This window comes from Schistocerca serialis, chromosome 9, assembly GCF_023864345.2.
Source record: "Schistocerca serialis cubense isolate TAMUIC-IGC-003099 chromosome 9, iqSchSeri2.2, whole genome shotgun sequence".
Taxonomy (NCBI): Eukaryota; Metazoa; Arthropoda; class Insecta; order Orthoptera; family Acrididae; genus Schistocerca; species Schistocerca serialis.
In genome coordinates this window covers 208,291,465-208,315,545 of record NC_064646.1, presented here as the reverse complement: position 1 = coordinate 208,315,545, position 24,081 = coordinate 208,291,465, and the positions used below count along the sequence as shown (strand labels likewise).

General features: G+C 42.4%; 1 protein-coding gene across 1 annotated transcript in view; it reads right to left on the bottom strand.

Annotated features, from left to right (window-relative positions):
* LOC126419481 (odorant receptor Or2-like) overlaps positions 1-24,081 on the bottom strand; it is a 48,726-nt gene that overhangs the window by 3,274 nt on the left and 21,371 nt on the right. Inside the window, exons 3-4 of the mRNA XM_050086670.1 lie at positions 23,940-24,041; positions 17,012-17,167 (exon numbers count right to left, since the gene is read on the bottom strand). Coding sequence (XP_049942627.1) covers positions 17,012-17,167; positions 23,940-24,041 — 258 coding nt within the window. The remainder of the gene's footprint in view (positions 1-17,011; positions 17,168-23,939; positions 24,042-24,081) is intronic.

The following is a 24,081-nucleotide window of genomic DNA, read 5'->3' as shown; positions in this document are numbered from 1 at the left end:
CGGTTGGTAGGACATGTGTTGAGGCATCAAGGGATCACCAATTTAGTATTGGAGGGCAGCGTGGAGTGTAAAAACCGTAGAGGGAGACCAAGAGATGAATACACTAAGCAGATTCAGAAGGATGTGGGTTGCAGTAGGTACTGGGAGATGAAGAAGCTTGCACAGGATAGAGTAGCATGGAGAGCTGCATCAAACCAGTCTCAGGACTGAAGACCACAATAACAACAACATGGTGATTTGATAACAAGTCTGAAGTCTCCATATTTGTTGTGATTTTTCTAGGGAATGATCTTCTGAAGAACAACATAGGAAATACTCCGACTGGTGGTGCAACGGTTGCATTTACAGTGGCACTTCCCACCAAGAAGATCAGCTTCAGAAGGTGGAATGAGTGCATTACGAGAGGTACTATACCTCGATGATAAATGCAAATATTGTAAAATCAGGATTAGTAAAAAGAATTGGTCCAAGATGGCGGTGATAAAAGCAGCCATTTTTTAAATTGTGCTATGTTCCGCATATCAACGACAACTCACCCGACTGTGGGGTGTACTATATAGTATCATGTAGGAGTCAACACAAGAAAACGTAATGTAAACGCAGTGGTAAAGAGTCTACGGATTTCTCACTCACGTAAGCCCAAGACATTTATTTTCAGAAGAAATAAAAAAAACACCCCCAAATAATCTAACAAGTCTGTGTAAAAATAATATGGGGAAGACAAAGATTGGGTTCTTGAAAGGAAGCAGGACCACTTAACGATCCAGTGTGCTTTTAAAGCTACGTTGCGTAACTTTTGTTCCGCTCCGTGCACAGATCGTATAATGTGTGTGCCGTACCCTACCAGTAACTGCAGTAACAATTTGCACTTGATAACGTCTAATTCATTATGCGACGGATACTCAGAACGTACATTTATGTTACTTGTAAAATACGGACACCATATTTCTGATTACAAGAAGTGACTGCAAATACATGCAGTATAAATATATCATGAGTTAATACGCCAACAGTAAAATCAAAACGCAATATTTACGTTTCCAACATCATGTCGTTCTCCGATTAATTCCCAAATTGCATTTACAAATTGTGTTACTAACTAACAAAACAACTCTGAGAGAAGATAGAACAACAAACCATAATGAACAGTGGTACTGTTGGGCATAAGGCACTATTACCGTAAGAAACAGTTTACAGCGATGTGTGTGCGTCTGTTGATACTGGCCCACTTACCAGTGCTACGTCCTTGAAAGCCAGCCACAATTGCTCGGCCTGTCAAACTCACCTCCAGCGAAATTATTAGTACGCTGCACCCCAACATCTTAAATTTGTCCAATTAAGTTTCCAACACAACCACACTCAGAGAATTTTACTAAACCTATTCTGGTAAAAGTAGATGCTCAGTATACTCAAAATAAACAGTTGTATATACCTTTTTAAAGCTAAATAACACCAAAGATGGCACTTATCAGAATTTCAGAATTTTACAGGTCTTGTTCCTGCTTGTATGTTCGTAATTAAATCCAAACAAAATCAGAATTCACTGGCGTTTCTCAAGAGCAAGTGTGCCTATGCTGGCGGCCTAGAGGACACGCACTAAACATTTCTCATGTAAGAATTTATATCTTATGAATGCCATAACGCATCTGATCTACACTCATGCTCATAAATTAAGGATAATTCTGGTACATGTTGAAACAGCGCTCTGGTGGGCAGTTTGCGTGTTTAAATCACCTCGTGGTATGACCATGCGGTGCATTTGACCTGCGGCCGTCGCATGCTGGCGCTGGCAGCAGTCCACATACGCAGAGATGTGTTGGTGTATGTCAGAGTACGGTGCAGCCAGTAAGTGTGCAGAAGTTTTCAGACGTGCTAACGGTGACTGTATTTTGAACATGACTCAATGAACACATATTGATGATGTTATGAGGGATGGAATACTAGGGCGACTGGAGGCTGGTCAAACACAACAGGTCGTAGCACGGACCCTCCGTGTGCCACAATGTGTGATCTCAAGATTATGGCAACGATTCCAGCAGACTGGAAACTTGTCCAGAAGCTACAGTACGGGACTTCCACAGTGTACAACACCACAAGAAGACCAATATCTCACCATCAGTCCCCGCAGACGGCCACGGAGTATTGAGGTAGCCTTGCTCGGGACCTTACCGCAGCTACTGGAACAGTTGTTTCCAGACACACAGTCTACAGACGACTGAATAAACATGGTTTATTCGCCTAGAGACCTGCAAGGTGAATTCCTCTGACTCCTGGTCACAGGAGAACACATAAAGCCCGGTGTCACGAACACAGTACATTATTTTTAGAACAGTGGTCCCAGGTTATGTTCACGGACGAGTCCACGTATAGCCTGAACAGTGATTCTCGCAGGGTTTTCATCTGGCGTGAACCAGGAACCAGATACCAACCCCTTAATGTCCTTGAAAGGGACGTGTATGGAGGTCGTGGTTTGATGGTGTGGGCTGGGATTGAGATTAGTGCACGTACACCCCTGCATGTCTTTGACAGAGGAGCTGTAACAGGTCAGGTGTATCGGAACGTCTTTTGCACCAGTATGTCCGCCTTTTCAGGGGTGCAGTGGTTCCCAACTTCCTCCTGATGGATGATAACGCACGGCCCCACCGAGCTGCCCTCGTGGAGGAGTACCTTGAAACACAAGATATCAGGCGAATGGAGTGGCCTGCCTGTTCTCCAGACCTAAACCCCCTCGAGCACGTCTTGGATGCTCTCGGTCGTCGTATCGCTGCTCGTCTTCAAACCCCTACGACACTTCAGGAGCTCCGACAGGCACTTGTGCAAGAACTGGAGGCTATACCCCAGCAGCTGCTCGACCGCCCGATCCAGAGTATGCTAACCCGTTGTGCGGCCTGTGTACGTGTGCATGGTGATCATATCCCATACTGATGTCGGGACACATGCGCTGGAAACGGTGGCGGTTAGCAGCACATGTGTTTCGGGACGGTTTTCTCAACTTATCAGCAATACCGTGGACTTACATATCCGTCTCGTGTGTGTTCCTTATGTTATGTGCCTATGCTATTAGCGCCAGTTTTGTGCAGTGCCACGTTGTGTGGCACCACTTTCTGCAATTATCCTCAATTTATGAGCATGAGTGTACTTTGCAGAGATGCAGTTAATTAAAACTCTTGTCACGCACAAGTCACCATGGCACCCTGAAAAGCCAGAAAAAATTAATTAGTTATGCTCCACTAAATTACGACTCACAACCAAAACATCGTCAGTGACGACAATAACACTGCGCTTGAGTAGTTATATCTTGCCACTACGTCGTGCACAACGTCCATATTCAGGAGTGTCTAAGTATCACAATATGAGCATAAGCAACGGTTAATGTGCAATCCCAGTGGTGCGACAACAAGCGCATGTCCGTCTGGCAAAACCTCCGATCTGTACGTCCCTAATAATGGTGTGTCACCCTACTGCTCAAGATTCTTGGTGGCAATGACGTCAGACACTGCAGTTACACGGATACTCCGCAAAAGCACTTAAATGCCTGGCAGAGCGTTTATCGAACCACCTTCACAATAATTATCTATTATTCCACTCTCAACGGCTTACGTGCGACTTCTGATTTTGCTTATTTTGTTGTGATGATCATTTCTCCCTATGCAGATCGGCCTCAGAAAAATATTTTCGTTTGGACGAGAAAGTTGTAGATTGAAATTTCGTGAGATCTCGCTGCAAAAAGAAACGCCTTTGTTTTAATGATGTCCACCCCAAATCCTGTATCATGTCAGTGACACTCTCACCCCTATTTCTCGAAATACAAAACGTGCCGCTCTTCCTAGAAGTTTCTCGATGTATCCGTTAATCCTGTCTAATAAGGAACCCACACCGCCCAGCAGTACTCCAAAAGAGATAGACAAGTGTAATGTAGGCGGCTTCCTTAGTAGATCTGTTGCATCTTCTAAGCGTTCTACCAACGAAACGCAATCTTTTGTTCGCCATCCTCACAAGATTTTCAATGCGTTCTTTCCAATTTAAGTTCTTCGTAGTTGCAGATTTGATTGATTTATCGTGTAACTGAAGTTTAATGGATTCCTTTTAGCAGTCATGTGGATGACCTCTTACTTTTCTATATTTAGGGTCAACTGCGAATTTTCGCAACATACAAAAATCTTTTCTATATCGTTTTGCTATTTGTTTTGATCTTCTGATGAGTTTACTAGACGATAAACGACAACATCACCTGGAAACAACCTATGACGGCTGCACAGATTGTGTCCTAAATCGTTTATATAGCTAAGGAACAGCAGAGGGTCTATAACAGTACCTTGGGGAAGTCCAGAAAACCCTTCTGTTTTACTCTATGACTTTCTATATCTACATCTACATCCATACTTCGCAAGCCACCTGACGGTGTGTGGCGGAGGGTACCTTGAGTACCTCTATCGGTTCTCACTTCTATTCCAGGCTCGTATTGTTCGTGGAAAGAAGGATTGTCGGTATGCCTCCGTGTGGGCTCTGATCTCTCTGATTTTATCCTCATGGTCTCTTCGCGAGATATACGTAGGAGGGAGCAATGTACTGCTCGACTCTTCGGTGAAGGTATGTTCAGGAAACTTCAACAAAAGCCCGTACCGTGCTTCTGAGCGTCTCTCCTGCAGAGACTTTCACTGGAGTTTATCTATCATCTCCGTAACGCTTTCGCCATTACTAAATGATCCTATAACGAAGCGCGCTGCTCCCTGTTGGATCTTCTCTATCTCTTCTATCAACCCTATCTGTTACGGATCCCACACTGCTGAGCAGTATTCAAGCATCGGGCGAACAAGCGTACTGTAACCTACTTCCTTTGTTTTCGGATTGCATTTCCTTAGGATTCTTCCAAAGAATCTCAGTCTGGTATCTGCTTTACCGACGATCAACTTTATATGATCATTCCATTTTAAATCACTCCTAATGGATACTCTCAGATAATTTATGGCATTAACTGCTCCCAGTTGTTGACCTGCTATATTGTAGCTATATGATAAGGGATCTTTCTTTCTATGTATTCGCATTACATTACACTTGTCTACATTGAGATTCAATTGCCATTCCCTGCACCATGCGTCAATTCGCTGCAGATCCTCCTGCATGTCAGTACAATTTTCCATTGTTACAACCCCTCGATATACCACAGCATCATCCGCAAAAAGTTTGAGCGAACTTCCGATGTCATCTACAAGGCCATTTATGTATATTGTGAATAGCAACGGTCATACGACACTCCCCTGCGGAACACCTGAAATCACTTTTACTTCGGAAGACTTCTCTCCATTGAGAATGACATGCTGCGTTCTGGTATCTAGGAACTCTTCAATCCAATCACACAATTGGTCTGATAGTCCATATCGTCTTACTTTGTTTATTAAACGACTGTGGGGAACTGTATCGAACGCCTTGCGGATGTCAAGAAGCACGGCATCTATCTGTGAACCCGTGTCTATGGCCCTCTGAGTCTCGTGGACGAATAGCGTGAGCTGGGTTTCACACGACCGTCTTTTTCGAAACCCATGCTGATTCCTACAGAGTAGATTTCTCCAGAAAAGTCATTATACTCGAACATAATACGTGTTCCAGAATTCTACAAGTGATCAACGTTAGAGATATAGGTCTATAGTTTTGCACATCTGTTCGACGTCCCTTCTTGAAAACGGGGATGACCTGTGACATTTTCCAACCCTTTGGAACGCTACGCTCTTCTAGAGACCTACGGTACACCGCTGCAAGAAGGGGGGCAAGTTCCTTCGCGTACTCTGTGTAAAATAGAACTGGTATCCCATCAGGTCCAGCGGCCTTTCCTCTTTTGAGCGATTTTAATTGTTTCTCTATCCCTCTGACGTCTATCTACCATTCTGTCATCTGTGCGACAATCTAGAGAAGGAACTACAGTGCAGTCTTCCTCTGTGAAACAGCTTTGGAAAAAGACGTTTAGTATTTCGGCCTTTAGTCTGTCATCCTCTGTTTCAGTACCATTTTGGTCACAGAGTGTCTGGACATTTTGTTTTGATCCACCTACCGCTTTGACATAAGACCAAAATCTCTTAGGATTTTCTGTCAAGTCAGTACATAGAACTTTGCTTTCGAATTCATTGAACGCCTCTCGCATAGCCCTCCTCGCACTACATTTTGCCTCGCGTAATTTTTGTTTGTCCGCAAGGCTTTGGCTATGTTTATGTTTGCTGTGAAGTTCCCTTTGCTTCCGCAGCAGTTTTCTAACTCGATTGTTGTACCGCGGTGGCTCTTTCCCATGTCTTACAATCTTGATTGGCACACACTCATCTAACGCATATTGTACGATGGTTTTGGACTTTGTCCACTGTTCCTCAACACTATATGTACTTGAGACAGAAAGTTTGTGTTGAGCCGTCAGGTATTCTGAAATCTGCTTTTTGTCACTTTTACTAAACAGAAAAATCTTCCTACGTTTTTTAATATTTCTATTTACTGCTGAAATCAGCGATGCAGTAACCGCTTTATGATCGCTGATTCCCTGTTCTGCGTTAACTGTTTCAAATAGTTCGGGTCTGTTTGTCACCAGAAGGTCTAATATGTTGTCGCCACGAGTCGGTTCTCTGTTTAACTGCTCAAGGTAGTTTTCAGATAAAGCACCTAAAAAATTTCACTGGATTCTTTGTCCCTGCCACCCGTTATGAACGTTTGAGTCTCCCAGTCTATATCCGGCAAATTAAAATCTCCACCCAGAACTATAACATGGTGGGGAAATTTACTAGAAATACTTTCCAAATCATCCTTCACGTGCTCAGCTGACTTTCCGTCAGTTACTACGAACTTTGACCTTTGACAGGAAATCACGAATCCAGTCGCATAACTGAGACGGTATTCCATAAGTGGGCAGTTTGTTTACAAGCTGGAAATCTAGAAATATGGGATGAATTAGAAATCCCTAGTGAATAGTACTCAACACTTCGTATGAGTAAAGAGCCAGTTACGTTCCACAAGCACGATATTTTCTAAATTCGTATTGACTGTGTATCAATAGTCCGTTCTCTTCGAGGTAATTTATAAAGTGAGATCACAACATGTATTACGAAATCCTGATAAATATTGACTTTCATTATACGGGCCTGTAATTTAGTGGACATTGCTGTCACCTGTGCAACTTTCCAGGCTCCGTATACAGATCTTCCTTCTAGCAGGTGGTTGTGTGGTGATTGTACGGAGCTATCAGTTCTGTTTGTAGTAACATCATACGCTACAATTTACTGCCCTAGATACAAACTGTAAACGTTATAGACAAGTACTGCTAATTCTATACTATCTGCGACAAATAAATTTAAGGTGACTGTTTTCCCCTTGTGCTGGATTTGTTGACGGGCTTGTCCACCGAAGGGGTCTCTAGCCTTGGAAACTACATCTTAACTTTAACTCGGGTTTCTTTCTCCGTATCTCTGTGCGTGCCCCTCCACTTTCCAGACTCCACAGGCTTAGACCATCATGCTGACTGGCAATATTTGAAGCTGGCCCCTAGCACACTAGCTGGCTACCTTGAACTCCAGCCGCCGTTGAGAAACTTCTGATAGCATCTCGGAATTAAGACACAGATATCTCTACTACTTATACCTCAATCTTTCTGCTGTTTTCACCATCCTTAGTTTCTTAAATTATTTCCTAAATTATTATGTTTTCCAGCAGATTACCTTTCTTAATTATTATGCTTAATTGTTTAATTCGTTTAATTGTCAATTTGAGTATGCGCTGTGTTATGAGAGCACAGTCCCATGTCTCAAGCCCTGTGACAAACATATTTTAATTATAAGATTGTCATTGTTATGGTATTTCCCAAAGCAGAGGTTGTTTATGCATGCAGAATGCCCAGTGGCGTTGTTTAGTAATTAACATAAAAATATGTGTTCAGTAACTGCATAGGCAGTACCTTCAATCATTTTCAATGGTTCTTTTGTGCTCTTGAGGAATTAAATACATCAGCATGAACTTCCTGGAAGTTTAGGGCGTGTGCGTGGACTCTAGAGCTCGTATGCTATTACGAAGCTTTTGGCTTCCACAATGACCGTAACACATCTGACCTTGATGAACTGTTCAAACGATGTTTGATGAAAATGAACTTCAGTACATTGTTAGACCATTTAGTTTAGTAACTAGATCTGTGATTTGCTGTAGAGGTATATTTCCTCATCCATCAGTACCGGTGAAACTGGATGCTGCGTATCTTAAACACAATGCACAATTGCTATGTATACGTTCTGCAACGCTTTCTACCTGACGTCTTGCTAAAGGTGTCTCAACTCTCTTATTAACAATGTTCATCTAAATGTACCTAATGTCACTGTTGAAGTTTTTCTCTTAAGAAGAACTTGTCGAAAAACTGACTTAGGAGAACCAGTGTTTGGTGGTAGGAAATGGAAAGGAGCTTGAATAAGTGCATGAACCATATTAAGTATTCGTTGTGCATACAAGTAGTGACTGTGTGCAGCACATGTACCTCTCTGTAAGGTCTGACTACAGTACGTAGGTTCAGATGGACGTAGGGTTCAGCAGCTTGCACAAACTACAGCATTGATAGCTGCATTAATGAAGTGATCAGACTGAAGGTGGTAATAACAATTCTAGCTAAATAAATTACATACTCATAGAAAAGGTAGAGAACTTATCGTGTATTTGGTTACGCTGTGTTGTTTCATAACAACTGATTACAAGCAAACATGTGTTACCAAAGTGAAATAATTTATACACTTCTTCACAATCCCATAGGGGGCTATTTTTCCGTGTGTGAAGAAAATAGAATTACATGTATAACGTAGCAAACCTCAACTTCATGTAGAATTTTTAGTGGAAACGAAAATTTACGAGGCTATCGCCAGAAAACCCACTCATAAACGATGTAATCTAAAGACCATGAAACTAACTAATAAATATGTAAAATGTTGAAATGATATAGATACATGAAGCTGCCTCTTCAAAATTTAACATATTGATCACGTACTTCAGTAAACGTTTCAGTAGTTGTCCAACCGGAAAGGAATCGTAACTTATGAAACGCTGTAGTTCCTCCGGGTTTGTTAGCAGTGCAACCTGGCATATGTGCCACAATTTCATCTGTACGTACACAACATCTTGACGTTAACAAAGAGGTCTTGTACATAAATACGTGTGTCCTACATGTGTCATCAGCTACTTGAACAGTGACAGGCGGTTTCACAAGGCCGTTCCTAATAATAAAATTTTGCTGTGTTATTTGTTGACCAAATGGTTGGCCAACAGAAAATGGAAGAGTAGTTTTCTTCTGCAAACCATCTTCACTTTCTGCTTGTGTCATTTACGTTTGTTCTGAAAAGTCACTTTGTATATATTATTGGGGATAAATGTGTGTAAGAAAATATGAAACAGTTATAGAACACTGGAGAACACAATACGTTGCAAGAGACAAACTGTAAAGCAGTTCGAGATGCTCATTCTCGTTAGGACAGGTAAACATGAAAACCGGCTGTTTTAAGCGTTTTCCGTGTACATCTCCATCTAAATAATGATTCTGCAATTCACAATCAAGTGCTTGCCATAGGGTTCCTCGAACTACGTTCATGCTGTTTCTCTGCCACTCCACTCTCGATCAGCGCACAGGCGAAACGAAAACTTAAATGAAACTTCCTGGCAGATTAAAACTGTGTGCCCGACCGAGACTCGAATTCGGGACCTTTGCCTTTCGCGGGCAAGTGCTCTACCAACTGAGCTACCGAAGCACGACTCACGTCCGGTACTCACAGCTTTACTTGTGCCAGTACCTCGTCTCCTACCTTCCAAACTTTACAGAAGCTCTCCTGCGAACCTTGCAGAACTGGCACTCCCGAAATAAATGATACTGCGGAGACATGGCTTAGCCACAGCCTGGGGGATGTTTCCAGAATGAGATTTTCACTCTGCAGCGGAGTGTGCGCTGATATGTAACTTCCTGGCAGATTAAAACTGTGTGCCCGATCGAGACTCGAACTCGGGACCTTTGCCTTTCGCGGGCAAGTGCTCTACCAACTGAGCTACCGAAGCACGACTCACGCACGGTACTCACAGCTTTACTTCTGCCAGTACCTCGTCTCCTACCTTCTGCAAGTTTAGTAGGAGAGCTTCTGTAAAGTTTGGAAGGTAGGAGACGAGGTACTGGCAGAAGTAAAGCTGTGAGTACCGGACGGGAGTCGTGCTTCGGTAGCTCAGATGGTAGAGCACTTGCCCGCGAAAGGCAAAGGTCCCGAGTTCGAGTCTCGGTCGGGCACATAGTTTTCATCTGCCAGGAAGTTTCATATCAGCGCACACTCCGCTGCAGAGTGAAAATCTCATTCTGGAAAACTTAAATCTTTACGTGTAAGCTCTGATGTCTCTTATTTTATTCTGATGACCATATGTATCTTTTTAGGTGAGTGCCAATAAAGTATCTTCTCATTCGGAGATGAAATTCGTGATTCAAATCTCAAGAGAAGATCCTGCTGCAAAGATAGACGCCTTTGGTTTAGTGATTGACACTCCAAGTCGCATATTATGTCTTTGGCACTTTCTCTCCTATTTTGCGGTAAAACTAAACAAGCTTCCCTTCTTCAAACGTTTGTGATGTTCTACATAAATGCTATCTGATGCGGATCACACATACGCATGTAGCGTAGGTCCGTTTCTTTTTGAAGCTTTGTGCCCATTACTCCCAGTCTTTGGTGCGCCTTCCCAACAGCATAATCTAAGAGATCATCCCAAGTTAGTTATAGGTAATTGTCATCCCTAACTATTAAGTTGAATTCACAGCTCTTATATTTCTGTAATTAAGGTGTAGAGAAACTTTCATTACCAGTCCCACTAAAGGATTATTTATTCGTCACAGGACAGGTTTCGGGCTTGTCTCCATCCTCAGGCCTCGATAATTCATGTACATGTTTATATTGCTGGAGATCACTGTTTGAATACAAAGAAAATTATTTGCTTGTGACTAAACAGACACAGGTGGAACAGTTCTAAGTGGCTAAACAGCATTTATCGAAAATATATCTGTACTTACAAAAACGCTCAAATGTGTGTGAGTTCCTAAGGGTGCTGAGGTCATCAGTCCCCAGACTTTTAAACTAACTTAAACTAACTTTTGCTAAGAACAACACACAACTTATGCCCGAGGGGGGACTAGAAACTCCGGCGGGACGGGCCGTGCAATCCATGACATGGCGCCTCAAACCACTCCGTCTGTATTTGCATAAAGGTGAAGTATCCGTTTTCTAATTATGCTGTGGTGAGAGTTTTTCGACTTAGTAGCACATCAGTTTCTATTTTCACGTCCATGTTTCAGTATTTTAAAATTTTGGTGCTTATTTCACTACTGTGTCGTGAGCTCGTGAACCACATTATGAACGTGGCAAAATTTAAAAAAAAAATAGTAATATGGGTCAAACCTTTCTAAGTTTATAATAGCTTTATAAGTTTTTATGTGTGCAACATCAGTCCTATGGCTAAGTTCTTTGACCATTGTCTACATGTTTGTACGTAAAACACAGTGCACGAGTAGTGACCGTAAAATAAGGTTCTCAATTTTTTTTCACAGTGTAAAACATGTTTATTTCATGAATGCATACATTTTTGGAAAGTTCTGACTTTAACCTATTTTTTTACATAGTCGGCACTGAGTTCAATACATTTTTGCTCGAGCTTTTGAATGCCCGAGTCAAAAAAATCTGCCGCCATGCCGCGCAGATACCTGAGAACCGCTTCTTCCAGTTCTTTTCTGTCGCCGAAATGCGTTCCATCCAGGTGTTTCTTCATGTCAGAGAGAAGATGGTAGTCACTTGGGTCTAAGTCCGGGCTGTAGGGTGGGTGTTTGACAATACCCCATCCAAATTTTGCCATGAGCTCGTTGGTGGCTTTAGCGGTGTGCGGTCAAGCTTTATCCTGTTGAAAACGCACCCCCTTGGACAACATACCCCTCCTCTTGTTTTGAATTGCACGGCGCCATTTTTGAAGTGTCTCGCAGTACCCGGCAGCATTAATTGTTGTGCCGGTGGGCAAGAACTCGCACAACAATAAACCCTTCCTGTCCCACAACATAATTGCCATCACTTTGCCGACGCTAAGCGTTTGTTTTAATTTTCGCAATCTCGGCGATTCTGGGTGCTTCCATTGTTTGGACTGTTCTTTGGTTTCGTGTTTGCGGTAGTGCATCAAAGTCTCGTCTCTAGTGACGACTGCGTCGAGGTATTCCTCGCCATGAGCTCCGTGATCTTGACGAAGTTCTCGGGCCGCTTCAACGGGTTGACGTTTGTGGTCATCGGTCAACATTCTTGGCACCCAACTCGCGCAAACCTTAGTATATTCTAGTTGCTCCGTCAAAATCTTGTCAATAGAGGTTTTGCTGACGTCAGGGATCATTTCGGAGAGCTCACGAACCGTCACTCTTCGATCTGAGAACGCCGCTGCCTCCACTTTTGCGATTGTTTCGTCAGACACAGACGGCCGTCCGGGACGCTCCTCATCATGGACGTGAGTACGCCTGTTCTTGAACTGTCTGCACCATTTGCGTAGGTGTTGTACGCTCATACACTTGTCTCCATAGATTTCGCATAGCTGGGAATGGATTTCCGCCGGCGCAATGTTTTTTGCCGACAGGAAACGGATCATCGAGTGCACCTCACACCTGGCGAAGCTAGGGGGAGATCCATGACGTACGGCAAGCCAAGGCAAGACAGCTCCGCAGGCAGCTCGCTAAGGAGGGGCTTGGAATGGGGATACTAAGGTACACCACAGAATCGCGGGATCCACCATAACGGCGCTTTTCAGGACTGTAGCGCCATGGGAACCTTATTTTACGGAAAATCCTCGTATATCACGAGCTCACGACACAGTAGTCAAATTAGAGCTGAATTTAAAGAAAATTAAAGATGGACGTGATAATAGTGACAGGTGTGCAACTGAGTGGAAAAACTCCCAACACAGCATAATTATAAAAACAATACTTCGTCTTTATGTAAGTCTTGCCACCTACAACTGTTCCACTTGTATCTGTTTAGTCACCAGCAAATAATTTTATTTCTATTCAAACAGTGATCTACAGCAATATAAGCATGTAGGTGCATGTTTAAACACCTGAGGTTGCGTACAAGTCCGAAACCGGTCGAGTGACGAATAAATAACCTTTTATTGTGACTGGTAGTGGAAGTTTCTCCACACCCTATAAAGGAACAGTCACGGATTTCAACAGCATCCACTATGAACAAAATTCACTTTTGTGTGATTTATCACTATAAGCAAATTCCTTGTAGTTCTTGTGTGTATGAAGCCACATTTTTCATTATTTAGAATCATTTGCCAATTTCTCGCCATACAGATATCTTGCCCAAATCGTTTTCCAATTGGTTTTGATCATCTGATGACTTCATCAGGTGGTAAATGACAGCATCATCTACAAACAGTCACAGAGGGATGCTCATTTTATGTAGATCAAGAACAGCAGAGGGCCTGAAATAATTTTTTCCTGATCGCCAGATTTTGCGTCCGTTTTACTCGATAGATTTCCGTCAGTTGTTCTGAAATGTGACCTTTCTGAAATCACAAATCCAGTCACACAACTGAGACGAAACTCCACGGGCACTCAATCTGATTAGAAGTCGCTTGGGAGGAACGGTGTCAAAAGCCTTCTGGTAATCTAAAAATTTGCATTCAGTCTAATACCCCATATCAAAAGCACTGATTACTTCGTGAGAATAAAGAGCTAGTTGTGTTTCACAAGAACGATATTTTCCGAATCGGTGTTGGCTATTTGTAAATAAATTGTTTTTTTTTTGAGGTAATTCATAATGCTCGAAAATAGTATATATTCCAGCATGCTAGTGCAAATCGGCGTTAGTAATATGGGTCTGTAATTCAGCAGATCAGTCCTATTTCCTTTACTGAGTATTGGTATGAACTGCGCAAATTTCCAGTCTTTAAGTGAGTAGGCATCTTTAACTAGCGAAAGGTTGTACATGGTTGCTCAGTAATGAGCAGTTGTATCAGCGGACTTTGAAAGACAAATAACTGTTATGCAATGTTGACCGGAGTACTTTCATTTCTTAAGTGATTTAAGCTGCTTCGCTCCACCGAGGGTAGCTACTCCAAAGCTAGTCATGTTGGAAGATGTCTTTGGTTAAATTCTGGAAACTTACTTCGTCATCTTTGATGAAGGAATTTCAGAAAGCCACGTTCGGTAAATCTGCTATAGTTGTACTGTCATCAGTAGCATTGCCATTGGTATTTTTCACTGAATGTATTGACTGCGTCTTGCCATTTGTGTACTTCAGTTATGACAAGAATCTCTTTGGGTTTTCTACAGAATTACTGATACAGATTCGTTGTGCAGAAGATTAAAAGTATCTAGCATTGAAGATCGCGTTCAATTTCGAGTTTCTGTAAAATTTTGACAGTCTTGCAGTTTTTGCGTTCTTATAAACTTGTCATGCTTTTTGCGTCAAATTTTCAAAACATAATGTAACATTGTGCTAGTTACGAATTAGTCATTTGACCCAAAGTCTGTATGGTGCAAGTTTCACTCCCCTAGCGAAATCTTATCTTTGGCGGAGTAGTGCAAAAGCACGTCTTTACACCGTATCTTGAGTGAGGAGACTAGTCATTCAGTCAGTCCGCTTGGGGCCAAGGTTCAAGGTCGATAGGGCCATGTAGTCAGGCAGCCAGTCTTCTTTTGGTCTCCGCCTGAAGCTGTCAGGATCTTATCGTCTGCTGGCGATTTGTGAAGGTCAGACATTTGTCTTTGTATTATTTTGATGGGCACTTTTAAGCTGCAGCGTCCAGCATTATTGGTGAGATCGGTGCTTGCTTGTTTTGCATTGGCGTAATTCAGTTTTCATGATTTTAGGGTGCATCTGTGAGACTTGCTTCTGCGATTGTATATCCATGAGAGCAACGTTAGCACATCGATCGGATCACGTCTTTGTTTGAATATGCGAGGATCAAGATCTATTTTTCCTTGATTCATCGGATAAAATAGGTCGTCTCTCATGTTACTTTCTCTAAATATTACTACGGAGATTGAAAAGCATGTGCAGTTATATTTTTTTTTTTCTTATGGTCGCATTCATACACCTGGTCCCTTAGAGGAGAGTTTTGTATGTTGTTTGTACAAAAATGGCTCCGGGCACTATGCGACTGAAATTCTGAGGTCATCAGTCGCCTAGAACTTATAACTAATTAAATCTAACTAACCTACGGACATCACACACATCCATGCCCGGGGCAGAATTAGAACCTGCGACCGTAGCGGTCACGCGGTTCCAGACTGAAGCGCCTAGAACCGCGCGGCGACACCGGCCGGCTAAGTTGTTTGTAAGTACGAATAATTGCAGTAAATTTCAAACTTTCCACGAATTACTGTGCACATGAAGTGATCATTTTTCAATTCTACCAAATTTTATAGTCATTCGCGCATGATTTCATTTATCGTTGTTTTACACTAGTATCAGGGAATACCACAACATATTTAATATGGACTGCCATCGCAATAGTTAATATTGTGATAAACTGCCTTCAGCAGACACCGCCGCCCCACACCGAACCCAGGGAGAGGCTTCGTCCCGCCATCATAGCCTTCAGTGGTTCACAAACCCACAGCAGACTACACTTGTCCACCCACCACACCGTCGCCCCACACCGAACCCAGGGTTATTGTGTGGTTCGGCCCCCAGTGCCCCCCCCCCTCCCCCCGGGAACGTCTCATACCAGACGAGTGTAAACCAAGATGTTTGCGTGGTAGAATAAATATTTTCTACTGATCCGCCGGGCGGATTCGTGGCGGCGAGCGGCACGCCTTCCCGTTCGCAAAGCAGCGCGTTAGACCGCGCGGCTTGCCGGTCGGGCTGTTTTATGTGTAACGTCACCTAAATACAATATGTGCTGAGAACTTCAACAAACGTGCTGCATCAACAAATCTTTCGAGTGTTTGCATTTCAATGCATCAATTTCCTGTTGTTGAATTTTAGAACACACAGTGTGCAGTTACATCTATATAGAACGCATCTTTACTAATAGAAGAGGATCACTTACACTGTTACGTTATATCAAGGCAACTGAAGATCTTGGCAGCAATTGGCCGTCCTTTAATTTAAGTTTAAGGTCGCTATCTATGTTCCGTTGCGCTGTGTAGACTTTCGTACCACTTCATATTTTGTTAACGGAAATAACTCGCGTTGATATTCGTTGATGGGTCAAATTAAAAAAAGGAAAGTTTGATATTTGCGGAGCATTAGTACCGGTGTCATTACGTTCCATTCACTCATAGGCAAAACAAATAAGGTTGTGTGTAGCTTTTAACATGTATAAATTGTGAACTTTGAAGATCATACCAGTATATAATCAGTCATTCATGGTTCAACAGACGTTTAGGATGGAAGAGAACAGTGCCTGAATGTTTCTTGACTTAAAAAAAAAAAAAAGTCTTTTGCGTATTTTTCGCGGCAGGGCTGTTAACACGTATATTGCAGTGTAAGAGGTGAGATACATTAAAATCACATAAATTATTTGCTGTGGTCTGTGGCCATAAAATTATTTAGGGATTCGCATTCAGGATACCTGCAGTTCGTTACCTTCTGAGCATCCCTGACATATTATGAAGAATTCGGGTCTAGAGATGTCGCTATACACTCCAAATCGTGGGGTAATGGCACTGTGAGGCTCGTCCAACGTAGGACCGGATATCATTATCCTCGAAGAGCAGGTTTGGAAAAACTGTTATTCTGAAATGTCACACTTACCGTCTGTCTATAGACACCTCAGTTCCTCTTTGAATCTGATGCACTTCTTCTGGTTGTCACTTCAAATCATGAAATATTCCTTAGCTACACAGATAGCAGAAAATATTGGCCATTCACAGCTGTTACTCAACTTTCAGTTTTCCTGTTCTCTCGATAAATATTAATTTTGCACTTCCGTTTAATGGGTGTCAATGTACTGCATCGTCTCTTTAGGGGTAATGAAAATCGCTTCCGTGTTATTTGCGTACCGAGAGAAAGGCACCCCTGTTGATGGGGTAGAGGTGTCCAGCGGTGAGAACCAGCGGTTTCTGTGCGCGGACGATGAGGATTCTCAGAGCGTGCTTGAATCTCGCGCTGCACTCCACCCAGGGGCAGCTGTAAGCCGCCGTGGAAACCGACTCTCCCTGTGAACACAAATAAATAAAACGGTTGTAGTGTTCATAACAAGCAGGATCAACAGAAGCTCAGAGCATTAGTTTCACCAAACTAGCACACTTTAGAGGAAGTAATAAGGCTCGTATAAATATGTCTTTGTTCTGATGAATAACAACTAAAGATGCTAAGAAGTTCTTCATGTTATTTCATTTATGGTTTCAGAGTTTATATGGAAGCTATTTTCTAGTGGAATCTGAAAATTACATAGTAAGTGTAAACGATCGCTCTGAATAATCATACAAGGGATATTTGTTTGATACTGTGCACCATGTTACAATTTGCATCAATTCCTCTTTTACGACTTGGTCTCATGTTAACTCAGAAATATTTTAGAAAACAGAATGTTCTCGTCGTGTAAAACTCACAAGCTTCACTGCTACGTGTTATAACACAGAACATTAACAATGTGGTTCAAATGGCTCTGAGCACTATGAGACTCAACTGCTGACGTCATCAGTCCCCTAGAACTTAGAACCACTTAAACCTAACTAACCTAAGGACATCACACACATCCATGCCCGGGGCAGGATTCGAACCTGCGACCGTAGCGGTCTCATGGTTCCAAACTGTAGCGCCTAGAACCGCGCGGCCACTCCGGCCGGCAGAAAATTAACACAAACAGAGCTATGGCATATACAAAATTTACTGTTCTGATTCTAAGGCTAGCGGCAAGGATCAAACGGGAAGTAAGTTTAAGACACGATACAGGGAACACACAGAATAAAAAACGAAAAGCTTAGGAAATATATTCGCCTTTGCTGCTCATCTCAGACATAATCGTCACAAGTGAGCCATTCAACAAAACATTATCAATATGGGCTTTCGGAGGCGAGGTTCCACTCGTGACTGCACGACACAAAGCTTTAGGCCTCACCTGGGTCCGTCATCATTGACACTGGAATGTTGTTAACTGGAAACATGTTGCCTAGTCGGACGAGTCTCGTTTCAAATTGTATCGAGCAGATGGACGAGTACGAGTATGGAGCAACTTCATGAATCCTTGGACCCTGCACGTCAGCAGGGGACTGTACAACGTGGTGGAGGCTTGGAGGTTCTGTAATGGTATGGGGCGTGTGCACTTGGGGTGATATGGGACCCATGAAACGTCTAGACACGACTCCGGCAGGTGACACGCACGTAAGCATCCATTCATGTCCATTGTGCATTCCGACAGACTTGGTCAATTACAGCAGGACAATGCGACTCACCACACGTCCAGAATTGCTACAGAGTGGCTCCAGGAACATTGTTCTGAGTTTAAACACTTCCGCTAGCCACGAAACTCCCCAGACATGAACATTATTAAGCATTTCTGGGATGCATTGCAACGTGTTGTTCAGAAGAGGTCTCCACCCCCTCGTACACCTATGGATTCATGGACAGTCCTGCAGGAGTAATGGTGTCAATTCGCTGCAGCACTACTTCAGCCATTAGTCGAGACCATGCCACGTCGTGTTGTGCCACTTCCGCGTGCTCGCAGGAGCCCTAAACGATATTAGGCAGGTATACCAGTTTCTTTGGCTCTTCAGTGTGTTTGCAGGATGTGTTCCATACGGTCTTTCCCTATATTTTTTCCCCTCTACAGCTCCCTCTATACCATAGAAGGTTTTCCCCGATTATTTCACATACCTCCTATTATCCCATTCTTTCTTCTTGTCAGTATTTTTCATGTATTCTTTTTCTCGCCGATTCTGTGGAGAATCCTCATTCCTTACGACCTCAATCCACCTAATTTTCAACATTCTTCTGTAGCACCATCCGTTCTCTTCTGTTCCGGTTTTCCCACAGCCTACGTTTCACTACCATATAGTGATGCGCTCCAAACATATTCTTAGAAATTTCTTACTCAAATTAAGGCCTATGCGTGATACTAGTAGACTTCTCTTAGCCAGAAATGCCCTTTTTGCTACCTGTAGTCTGCTATTACATCCTCCTTCCTTCGTCCATCATGCGTTATTTTGCTGCCTATGTAGTAGAATTCGTTAACTTCATCTAATTCGCAATCACCAATTTTGATGTTTCTCGTTGTTCTTATTTCTGCTAATTCTCATTACTTTCGTATTTACTCGATTTACTCTCGATCTATGTTCTGTACTAATTAGAATTCATTCCATTCAAAAGATTCTGTGGTTCTCTTTCATATTCACTGAGAATAGCAATATCAACAGCCAAATTTATCACTGGCAACTTTTCACCTTGAATTTAATCCGAATCTTAAATTTTGCATTTATTTCCGTTATTGCTCCTTCGAAGTACGGATTGAACACTAGAGCGAAAGATATCGACCCTGTCTTGCCCCTTTTTAACACGATCACTTCGTTATTAGCCGTCTACTGTTATCTTTCCCTCTTCGCTCTTGTATGTATTATGTATCACCCATCTTTCCTTACAGCTTATTCCTGCTTTGATAAGGATTTCGAACGTTTTGCACCACATTACATTGTCGAACGCTCTTTCCAAGTCGACATATTCTACGATCGTGTCTTGATTTTTCTTCAGTCTTGCTTCCATCAGCAGCCTCAACGACAGAACCGCCTCTCTGGTGCCTCTGCTTTTTTCTAAAACCGAACTAATAGTCTCCTAACATATCCCCAATTTTCTTTTCCATTCATCATTCACCACCTTGGATTCATTAACTTTTAAGCTGATTGTGCGATAATTCTCGCACTTTTCAGCTCTTCCATCTTCGGAACTCTGTGGATGACGTTTCCCCGAATGTCTGATGATATGTCGCCTGTTTTACACATTCATTCTACACACAAACACGAATCGTCGTTTTATGGCCGGTACTCCATGACATTTTAGAAATTTCGATGGAATGTTGTCCATCCCTTCTGCCTTATTTCGTCTTAAGCTTTCTAAAATTCTTTTAAATTTTGTTTTTAAAACTGGATCCCCTTTTTCGCGAGTCCTATTTCCTCTTCTATCACATCATCAGCCAACGCATCCTCCACACTTTTTCCATCCATCCGCTGTCTCCTTTGCATTTAATAATGAAATTTCTTTCCACTTTTAATGTTACTGCCCTTGCTTTTAATTTCACCGAAGGCTGTTTTGAATTTTCTATATTCTGAGTCGCTCCCACCGACAGTCGTTTCTTTTTTGATTTCTTCACATTTTTTATGTAACCGTTTCGCTTTAATTTCCCTGCACTTCTATTTATTTCATTCGTAAGCGATTTGTCTTCCGTATTCCAGTTTCTCCTGAACATTTTTGTACTTGTTTCTTCCGTCCATCAACTGAATTGTTTGTTCTGTTACCCATGGTTTCTTCACGGTTAACTTCCTTGTATCGTTTTCTTTCCAACATCAGTGACTGGCGTTTTTAGAGGCGTCTATTCATCTTCAGCTCAACTGACCACTGAGCTCTTCATTGTCGCAATGTCTATAGCCTAAGAGAACTTCAACTTTATCCCATCTTTCCTTGGTACCTCCGTGTTCCAGTTTTTTGTGCACTGATTTTCCTGCCTGGTCACTTCAATTGCACTCTACTGTTCATCATTACTAAATTGTGACCTGAGCTTAGATCTCCTTATGAGTACGCCTTACAGTCCAGTATCTGGTTTCGTAATTTCAGCCTGGCCACGATGTAATCTAAGGGGTATCTTCCCGTATCTCCTGATCTTTTGGAAGTATATCTACGCCTCTTGTGAATCATAAACAGAGTATTCGCTATTACTAGCTGAAATTTATTGCTGAACTCAATTAGGCTTTGTATCCCCTCATTCGTACTACCAAGCCCATACTCTCCCGTAATCCTTTCTCCTGCTCCCTCTCTCACAACTACATCCCAGTCACCCATGAATATTACATTTCTATTTCCTTTTACGTAATGAATTACCCACTCAGTATACTCATATAACTTATCTCTTCCACTTCGGCTTGCGACGTCTCCATTCACACCTGAAATAATGTTGTCGGTGATGGTTTGCTGTCGGTCCTGCTATCACAGAGCTGTTAACAATGAGTCACTCTTTGACTTACGTTCCTATTCATAACGAATCGTACTCCCGTTGTAATGTTTCCTGCTGCCGTTGTCAGTAGCCTAAACTCGTCTAACCAGAAATCCTTGTCTTTCTTTTCCACTTCATTGACTCTCACTAGATCTAGGCTGAGCCTCGACATTCCCCTTATCAGATGTTCTGTCTTTGCTACCACGTTCCAAGCTTCCGACATTCTACTCCTGTGCTGTAGAACGTTACCCTTTCGTTTGTCATTCAATCTTTTTCTCATGGTCACCTCTCGTTGGACTGTCACCTTCTGGAGGTCTGAATGGGGGACTAATTTGGAATCTTTTGCGAATAGCGAGATTATGATAAAACTTTTTTCAGTTGCAGGCTATATGTTCCCGTGGTTTCCATTTCACCGTCATGCCATTGTTCATTGCTGATTCTTCTGCCTTTCAGGATAGTTACCAATCCCAAGAGCAAGAGAGTGCCCTGAAGCACAGTCCGTTCCTCCACCCTCTTTGACAAGATGGTTGGCAGGACAAGGATGACTTCATATGCCGGAAGTTTTTGGCCGCCATTGCTGATGATTTTTGCAGTGATGTGGTTCGAACCCAAGATCAAGGATGCTACATCTAGACGTGCTTGATATCTTCCTTTAAAGTCTTTCTGCAATTTTGCAGCTGCGCTCAGGTTTTAACTAACGCGTTATTACCATGTAAGCAGTTCACGTAGCGACCATGGCGAAGAAGGTGCGGCAGGCCGAAGTGGCCGTGTGGTTAAAGGCGCTGCAGTCTGGAACCGCAAGACCGCTACTGTCGCAGGTTCGAATCCTGCCTCGGGCATGGATGTTTGTGATGTCCTTAGGTTAGTTAGGTTTAGCTAGTTCTAAGTTCTAGGGGACTAATGACCTCAGCAGTTGAGTCCCATAGTGCTCAGAGCCATTTGAAGAAGGTGCCTCTATAGTTCTCTGTGTTCTAACTTTGTCAACTATCGGTAGAGGACTTTATGCTTGACTTGGACACACAGTGCACTGCAAACATGTTAGAAGTTCACTAAATTCAAACAGCTACCTTTAGTTTTTCTTCGGTAAAGAACGCAGTTTAAAATTTGGAAGTTATCAAATGTAACTCTTTATAACCGTAAAACGTGCTATTACTTTAAATTGGTACGACTTTTACATTCGTAACCATTTGACTTTGGTTTACCAAAGCGCTCTACAAGCTGTATTTTCTTATTTCCTTTTTTCTGTTCCTACGGTGTATACGTGTAATCTTGAAGTTATTTCTTGTGGGGCCTTCTGCGTTTCAGCTACCTAAAGTTTTTAAGTATTCACTACTTTTTACGCACAACCCTTGATTGCATTTAAAATGTCGGTGGTCTGTTCCACTAGCGTATGTCTTCAGTGTAAAGATGAAGCCGGTCATGGAGTAAATAAGGAAATAGTTAGCAATCGGAGTAGTTATTCATCATACTTAGGAGTAGCAGCGCTCTCCAAATATGGAGAATATTATAAAAATGTTATTCTTAACGTTATGACAAATCATTAAGGTCAGTGACATGCTATATCTGTCCACTGATGTCGAGTAGCGCGTCAACGGCCACACCTCTGGAACATAAGCTGTTACCAGTGATCAGCTTTCAATTTTCTCCTCAGTGTTAGTGAAACGGTTTAGAAAATTTGAAGAGAACGAATTATGTTCATTACATATGTTAAGTCCACATAGGGATTTACCAGCAGGAATTTTCAGTATTGAGGTCTATGCCAGGAACGATCAATGGAAGCAAATAAGTCTAGTGAACAGGGGCACTGAAACGATACCTTAAGGGCTATGAGAACTTGTTCGTCTTCGATGCTGTGAAAAACATCTCTTCTATTACAAGCTCATTGGTTTCCATATTCTTCGAGGAGGTATCATGAATCATAGACCAGAGAAAACTACAGTAGGTATGGGCTCTAAATTGCATAATTTTAAGAGGTATGAGTCCTTGCTTATCTTCGACTGTGTGAGACAAAATCTATTATACTCAATAAGTGCTCGTATCTCTTAAGATATGCCATTTAGTGTCCTTGTTTCCCAAAATTTTGCTTCGGATGATCGTTCTTGTCATATAGCTGAATACTGTCAAATTCTGCTGGGACATAGTAGTTTCTAATTTCTTGCTACACTTTATTACTAACGAAATGCAAAAAAAAAAAAAAAAAAACAAAACAAAAAACAGAGGATCTGGCAACGTGTCAGTCATGAAACACATGACAGTGGATGTTGAGGACTCTTGTTATCAGCAACCAAAATGCAGCCATAAAGATGTACTTATTATTCTCATAATCGTTCGCAGGCCTCACCCATGTGTGTCGCTAGCTGAAGTGAGAGGAGCCAGGTAAGGGTCCTGAGTCACCTCGAATACGAGTCCAAGTAGACACTAAGGCTACGGAGACACGAGCAAAGTGTTCTACTTGCCGTGTTCGCTCACTGTAAGAGGCGAATGTCTTCCGCAGTGGCTCCATAGTGGCTGTGAGTTTAAACAGTAAATGGGCGCAGAATAAGAGAAATTTTGGTATTGCTTAAAAACGAATAATAAACAGTGCAGTGGATACTACTTTCTTGCTGAGTGAGAGAGCTCCTGCCGCTTAGGGATTGCGGTTTTTCGAGTGGTGTCACCCGATTATAAAGAGGACGTCATCAGCATGCCACAACACATGGAAAAAAAAGGATTGAAGCAGAGAGTACGAGATTCGACATGTGGTTAACAAGAACAGCGTTTTCCCATTAGAAGTGCGGCGTGATACTCACGTTTTCGGTCACGCTGTTAGCTGCCCAGCAGTAGAGGTATACCTGCCCTCCTGGAATTGGAAGGTAAGAAGCGCACTTCAGCGCAGCACTAATGTCCTCACCCTGTAAATAAGAGGAATATGATGATCACTGGCCCAAATGT